The following is a 7,195-nucleotide window of genomic DNA, read 5'->3' as shown; positions in this document are numbered from 1 at the left end:
GATTCCGGCCAAACATGGTCTCGGAAAGTAGGTCACAGGTCAAAGGTCATTTGGGTCAGGGTCATTAAATTTTGAGGATATGTGTAAACTGATCAATGCGAGGGTACTGAAAATTTCGTCGCAATCGGCCGCTTTTTACGCGAATTATTCGCGAAAAACCTTGGGGGAGGCTGCATCAACCCCCCGTGCCGGCGAGGGTTAAAATTGGGTATCATCGGCTTCCTCTCGTGACGGGCAGCACGCTCGTTTTTCTGCGAAGCTCTACCTCGATCAGGGGCCAAACGCGAGGGGGTCGTACCAGCGCCCCCCCCTTGTGCCGTCGAAGGACACAAAATGGCCTGTGCGGGCGAGGGTTAAAATTCGGCATCATCGGCTTACTCTCGTCACGGGCAACCCGCTCACATTTTCTGTCATGCTCTAGCTCGATCAGGGCCGAACGGCAGGGGTGTCCATCCCCCGCCCTCCCCCTACACATTAAACACTGGAAAACGCCGCACACAGGCAAGGGATAAATGTCGTTCAAGTGTTTTTCTCATGTGAGATTGAGGCCCTCTCTAGGATTCGAAAGAATTCCCACGTCTCTGGATACTGAATCCATGGCCCTGTCCCCTTGGCTCCGGCTTGTTCTACCTCCTCAGTGGCAGCGCTGGCTTATTTGGAAGGGGTTTCCTCGGGTTGGGCACAAATAAGTACACACAAAAATATTACACACCTTGCACAATTTTCGACCCAAAGGCGCTAACTGCACGTTTGAATGAGTAAGTAGACGAACACAAATATAGCACTGGCTCGTTGTTCGGTGTATTCAGTACACACACTGTTGTCAGGTACACACGGCCTCAAGCGGACAGGTTTAAATAACCAGAAAGACTGTGCTGGCGGCATTTCCTTACACGTTGACGCCGCCCCATACTGGCAGGTCACATCATTCAGGTTCCTGATTGACATCTCCAGTAGGTGCTGACATCTAGTGGCCGTATCCGTAACCATACGACGGAGCCGAATAGCCGTAGCTGCGAGAGTACGAGTACGAAGGAGCGCTGTAGCCGTAGCCAGAGTGGCCGTAGCCAGAGCCGTGGCCAGAGTAGCCGTGGCCGTAGGAGGGACGGCTGTAGCCAGAGTAGCCGTAGCCGTGGCCGCGGTCGGAGCCGTAGCCATGGCCGTAGCCGTAGTCGCGGCCATAGCCATATCCATGGCCGTAATCGGAGCCGTGGCCGGAGTAGCCGTAGCTGGGACGCTCGTAGCCGTAGCTCTTGGTGTGGCCGTAGCCGTACGACGGGCGGGCGTAGCCGTAGCCAGAGCTGCCGTAGCCTGAGTGGCCGTAGGTAGAATGACCGTAGCCGTAGCTGGGCTTGAATCCGTAGCTGTAAACATAATGAAAATGGTCAATGCGGTGGGAAACGTATAAAATTATTGAAGGGAGTTTTAGTAACACTTATCGGAATTTTACAGGAGTTTCGGACGTAGAATGAAGTTTAAAATAAGAATAGCTACTTTTCGATTAATTGCAACCGATGCTGCTATATATATCGAACGAAATGCCTTCCACTTCTATTAAAAGCAATGTAATTTTTGGACTGCTTCCGTAATTAGAAATAATATTCCCTTTGAGTCAAATTTCCTCCCCGTCTAAACTTCAGCAAACGGGTGGTGACAGAAGGGCGTGTAAAACGGTAAATAAATGCTCTAAAAAAAGATTGTTTCGGGCGTACCTATCGTCGTGTCCGTATCCGTAGCTGGGTTTGCTGTAGGTCCTGGTGTACGAGTGGCTATGGCTGTAACTGGGGGCAGCATAACCGCCGTAGCCATAGCTGGGGAAAAAAGAGAAGAAAATTAAAGCAAAGTACAAAACCGATAAGTGGCTATTTTAAGAGTAAAATTTGGCATTTATTGGACAAAATTGGGCATTGGGCATTTAGGTTTTCAGAACAAAAAACAGGAAACACATTAGCTTCGACAACACAGGCGAGCATTACGCATGATAAATGACTACTAATCAATGTAACTCATCTCCGCCATACAAAAGCCAAACAAGTGACCACATTAATTTGATTATTACCACAACGTATGAAATTCACATCCTAGCATTATTGTAGTAAATCCATCACCATCGCTGATGTTCCAGCCATCAAAATGACACTGAATGGATAATAATTTAAATTACACAGTACACACACTCTCCCTCCTCGGCCAATACTCCCCGGGCTGCTTATAGCTCACGATCAAGGCTCTGCTACCGTGAAACCACTCGGTGATGACATCATACCGATGATGTCACAATTATGACGTCATAGGGTGAATTCTCACACGCCGTCGTGCGCGTAACTCCACCGATTGTAGACAGATGTTCAATCATTAATTGCAGGTGACGGCCGGCTTGGTGGGAACTGAGACAGAGGAAGAGAGAGAGAGAGAGAGAGGGAGAGAGAGAGACAGAGAGAGAGAGAGAGAGAGAGAGAGAGAGAGAGAGAGAGAGAGAGAGAGAGAGAAGAGAGTGTGTGTGAGAGAGAGAGAGAGAGAGAGAGAGAGAGAGAGAGAGAGAGAGAGAGAGAGAGAGAGAGAGAGAGAGAGAGAGAGAGAGAGAGAGAGAGAGAGAGAGAGAGAGAGAGAGAGAGAGAGAGAGAGAGAGACAGAGACAGAGACAGAGACAGAGACAGAGGCAGAGACAGAGACAGAGAGACAGAGAGACAGAGACAGAGAGAAGGAGGAAAGAGAACGTCCAAGTTTAGAGACGGGCAGAAGACGGTGGACGGTGGACACTGGACACTGGATGGTGGACGTTGGACGGTGGACGGTGGACGGTGGACGGTGGACACTGGACGGTGGACGGTGGACGGTGGATGGTGGACGGTGGACGGTGGACGGCACACAGTGGACAGTGGACAGCCGACAGTCGCCATACGACAGACGGTGGGCGGCAGATGGCCGTCGCTGCTCGCCGCAGCAACACCTTTCGTCTCTGAGATCCGCTGTGATGGTTATGCCATGGGGAGGACATGGTTCCGCTCTATCGACTTTGGAAGTGTGAGGACACCGCCCGGGGAGCCACAGTGCTGACCACACCGGGCGAGGCGCCGGAACGACGGCGACGGCGCCTCGCTCTAGGGACGGTAACTAGAGACATCGACGGCAGACTGTGACAGTAACGCACTAGCCAGGATCGTCACTGAATTCTGTTGGATATTACAAGACGATGCAGAAACTTGAGCAGTTTTTACAACTATCAAAAAATTAGGCACAATTCTACTTGTACTTAAGATATATTTTTAAGATAGTAATCCACTCGGTTAACCTTCGCCCTGGTGGGGGGGGGCCATTTTGGCCCCCCCCCTGTGGTTTTTCAGCGATAACTCAGAAACCACTTGAGTTAGCGCCCTGAAACTTTGTATAGCTGTTTATTCAACATTTTTACATCATGTCCTTTTTTGGGGGGTTCGGGTCAGGTCAGGTCAGGTCACAAGGTCACCAAAACTGACACCACCTCTAAAAAAGTTCAAAGCTCTCTCAAAGGCACAGCTTTTATCCGATCGATGTAAAATTTACAGTACTTGAAGATGTCACCCAGCTCTACAAAATGGCTATCTCGGATTTTTTATAAATGTGACCTAAGGTCAGGTCAGGTCATCGCTGCTCCCCATTATAAGTCAATGGGAGAATCGAAAAGTAGTTGTTTTTCAGCTAAATCGGGCGTGATTGTTCCTATATTTCGTTATTGAAGTGTCTTGGGTCAGCAAATCACAGCCCATGTGAAACCATTTGCTTGTGACCTCGCTGAGGTCACGCTAGGTCATCTCCCTGGTCACCAGAGGTCACCAGCGGTTTTTCTGCACTTACTTGTTATTGAATAGAGATAGAGACTCCGTTCGACGTTTATCGTGTTTGTCTCGTCAATGCGGATCGAATGATATGCAGCATGACCTATTTCGGTAAGGTCATGACCTTGACCTGAGGTCAAATTTTCAAAATGACCTTTCGAGGTCAAACTATATATCATTCGACGCGTCTTGACGAGCCAAGCACGATGGTGCATGAATCGTTTCTCTATTTTCTCGTGAATGCATGCTATAGTTAAAAACATTTTCAACGAAATTTGCCAAGTTGACCTTGCATGACCTCTGTAGGCCAAACCGTTGAGCTGAGGTCAAATCTGACGAACCTTGGCGAAAGAGCTTGAAAAGAGCTATCGATTGCTTTTTTCCGCGGCTCTCTAGCTCTTCTAGTTTCCGAGCTACAGCGGAATATGTCCGGCAACACCGAAAACACTGAAATTTGACCTATGATGACCTCTAGCGACCTCAATATTGACCTTAGCGAAAAAATGACCGAAATACTTTCGAACGTACTTGTTATGGGCTTTCGTTTGCTTTTTTCCGCGTCTTCCTAGCCCTCTTCGTTTTCGAGTTAGACGGGGGGGGGGTCATTTTGGCCCCCCCCCACCAGGGCGAAGGTGGCTCAGACCCACACCAGGGCGCGGGTTAACACCTTAGCCCTTATGAGCTACTTTTTTACTGACCTAAAGTGTTGACTTTGGGTAAATCTATTGGAATAAAAGCACACCATCTTACCCGCTTCCGTAGGCAGCGACCGGGTGGGATTCCTCGGTCTTGAGGTCCTCCTTCTTTTCAGCGGCCGAGGCCACCGCCGCCAGCACAACGACAGCCAAAAACTGCAGAAGAAAGTGCAATGTTAAGTGTTACCTGTAATCTGCGTTGATGGCGACAGGTAGCAAACCACTAACAACCTCGACTGCAATGAAGTCTTGCGGTGCAAACCTCTGTAAAGGCTACTTGTCGAAAGAGGAGCTCAGATATAAAGCAGACTTTACGAATTAAGGAAAACGAACGAAAGTCTTATTTGTTGCCAAAGTAAAAGAATCCTTAAAGTTAAAAGATACTGTGTTGAGGATGTTTTGCAAATTATGAACACGGAATCTCGTTAAATTTGTTATTGAATCTGCAACATGAAAAGCGAAAGTTTTCATAGATATCAAGGAAATCAACACGATCAAATTGCAGCTGATTATAGTTAAGACTCTGTTGTAATTGAGCATCTGATAAAGATGCAATATAATTTATTGAAGAGAAAGAAAAGACAGTTTGAAAAAGTGCAATGATTCGCCAAAAGCGTGCAGCTTAGATGAAAAACTGCGAGCAAACTAAACGTAGCCTGACTTTTTAGAAAACAAAGATAAAAAGATAAATAAAAAAGCAAAATATTTCACTGATTTTCACATGGCATTTGCTGATCAAACGAAAACCATTCACGAAATGACTCGCTGGAGCCTAGTCAGGAGCGGCAGACTCAACACCACACCACTGAACACGAAACCACGAAACTCTCCGCACCACTGTCACCACGCACACCACTGTCCAGCTGCACCATTCACCGGTGGCGCCAGTGCCGAGCCCTGCGGTATACCTTGTTCATGACTGCGGCTCGGAGAAGACGAGTCTGTGTCGTACCGCTGCACCCACACGGCTTTTATAGCACGCCCCGGGACCTCGGCGGGAGCCACGCCTTTCACCGGCTCCGCTGGGTGCCCCCCTCGGGGTAACCCTGCCCTCGGGGAGGGGGTAGGAGGTGGCCTCCGGGGCACGGTCCCGGCGCACGCACCAGAGGAGATAACTTCTGTGTGACGAGATCAGACAGGCCCGACCATTCACAATCATCTAAAATGAAACGGAATCGTTCCATTTAAAATATGAAATCAACTGTGTTTTAAATATTTGAGAACTTTGGTTACTCACAATTATAAGGAAAGTCAATGAAAAAAAATATCACCGTGATATTTGGATGAAATTATGTCTGAATAGTTGAATGGTCAGGCACGCTTTTTAGGTCTATGGTTCAGCTACCTATATAACTACATAAATACATTTGCAACGTTGTAGCTGTATAAGATGAAAACGAAAAAAATCACATCAAGCATGCGTTAAAAATGAAAAACTTCAGGCTTGTTAAAAATGGAAGAGATGGAAAAAATGAAGGTGCTTAAGTAATCGCAAAAGGTGGTCTTCAATGCAATGCCCTGGGCTCAAACGCGTTATAAACTTGCGAATGATTTTCACTTTTTATGAGCACCTGTCCGCATCATTTTATCAGAATACACCAATTTGATTTGATTTGTCTATGGCTCCAAGAGTTCGATGACTAGATAAGATAGTAAATGTAAAAAGCGGTGGATCTAAAACTTTTTGAATCGAAACGGCGATCATTTTAGCCGGTCACATTGAGATTGGTTCTCTTCACTGTGAAGTCGACTTACGACCGTCTAAAGACGCATAATTTATCGTTTCATCTATTGCATGAAAAAATGTGTGGCACAGCATCTACAAGATACATCCTCAAGTTTACGGCTATTTGGGACTCAGTCGTGCATTCTCACCTCTTCTAGAAAATTTTTCTTCATCACGCACGCACATATCCCATTGAGAAACCAGCCCATACATGAAATTATGCAATGCCGAGGGATGAGCTTACAAGCTAAACTCAGCCAGCTCGGCATGATAATATTACCAACTCATCCCGTCACTCACCATTACTCGCACATAAGTCACAGAAATAACTCACTAAAGACGGTCTTCATATTGATAAATTTCCCCACAAGGACGTCTGACTGCCTTGCCGTGATAAACGGTTTGAAAATGCCTCATTGTCAGTCTGAGCTTCTGTCAAAACTGGTCTCGGAAGGTCTCAGAGGGTCTCAAAAGGTCCCAGACATTCCCACACAGTGCCACACCCAGCTAAATAAGTGTAAGGTCCCTAGTCCACGTGGCAAAGAAGGCGTGACCTCTTCCCACCGTAGATAACATAATCACCGACAGTCTATGAGTAGCCGAGCACTGTGGCCGCAGCTAGTGTCACCGGTTTGCACATTAACCTGCATTACTGGAGGTGACACGCATCTGGCGGTCACGAGCTGTAAGGCACGAGCTTTGTGTCACGAGCTTCATGTCGAGAGCTTCATGTCATGAATCACATTCTGTGAAAACACGCTAATGGCAAGTTGTAACGGTTGAGGCCGTGAGCTGTTGAGGTTGTCATAAATTATGCTTATTGTTTTGATTGTTTTATTTATATACTCTTGGACCAGAGACATTTGCGATTGTGTGCAGATTGCGATCCGGATCATGAAAGCCGTCATGTGTTACCATCTGTACCTACAGTGAGGCAAATTTCGCCGACACCGCCACTG

At 47.3% G+C, this 7,195-nt stretch overlaps 1 protein-coding gene across 3 annotated transcripts; it reads right to left on the bottom strand.

Annotated features, from left to right (window-relative positions):
• Positions 1-782: 782 nt before the first annotated feature.
• On the bottom strand, positions 783-6,715 carry LOC122369313 (prisilkin-39-like). 3 transcript variants are annotated; one of them, XM_043343961.1, is made up of 4 exons: positions 6,537-6,715; positions 4,566-4,666; positions 1,713-1,811; positions 783-1,364 (listed from the first exon to the last, which is right to left on the bottom strand). In XM_043343961.1, the coding sequence occupies exons 1-4, from the start codon at positions 6,537-6,539 to the stop codon at positions 968-970; spliced, it is 600 nt and encodes a 199-aa protein (XP_043199896.1). In that variant the 5' UTR covers positions 6,540-6,715; the 3' UTR covers positions 783-967. The 3 variants fall into 3 exon arrangements, with proteins under 3 accessions (XP_043199896.1, XP_043199895.1, XP_043199897.1); XM_043343960.1 differs by lacking the exon at positions 6,537-6,715 and adding an exon at positions 5,419-5,499; XM_043343962.1 differs by lacking the exons at positions 1,713-1,811; positions 6,537-6,715 and adding an exon at positions 5,419-5,499 and having other exon boundaries at positions 783-1,346.
• Positions 6,716-7,195: the final 480 nt, after the last annotated feature.

This window comes from Amphibalanus amphitrite, unplaced genomic scaffold, assembly GCF_019059575.1.
Source record: "Amphibalanus amphitrite isolate SeventyFive unplaced genomic scaffold, NRLGWU_Aamphi_draft 001025F_arrow, whole genome shotgun sequence".
Classification (NCBI taxonomy): Eukaryota; Metazoa; Arthropoda; class Thecostraca; order Balanomorpha; family Balanidae; genus Amphibalanus; species Amphibalanus amphitrite.
The sequence above is the reverse complement of the archived record's forward strand: the minus strand, read 5'-3'. Positions and strand labels throughout refer to the sequence as shown.

Bases quoted from the DNA above. Each gene is read 5' to 3' on its own strand.
- LOC122369313 (XM_043343960.1), bottom strand. The intron at 1,812-4,565 runs GTAAGATGGTGT...TTTTTTCCCCAG, and splicing joins GTCGCTGCCTACGGAAGCGG to CTATGGCTACGGCGGTTATG. The intron at 1,365-1,712 runs GTACGCCCGAAA...TTATGTTTACAG, and splicing joins GGATACGGACACGACGATAG to CTACGGATTCAAGCCCAGCT.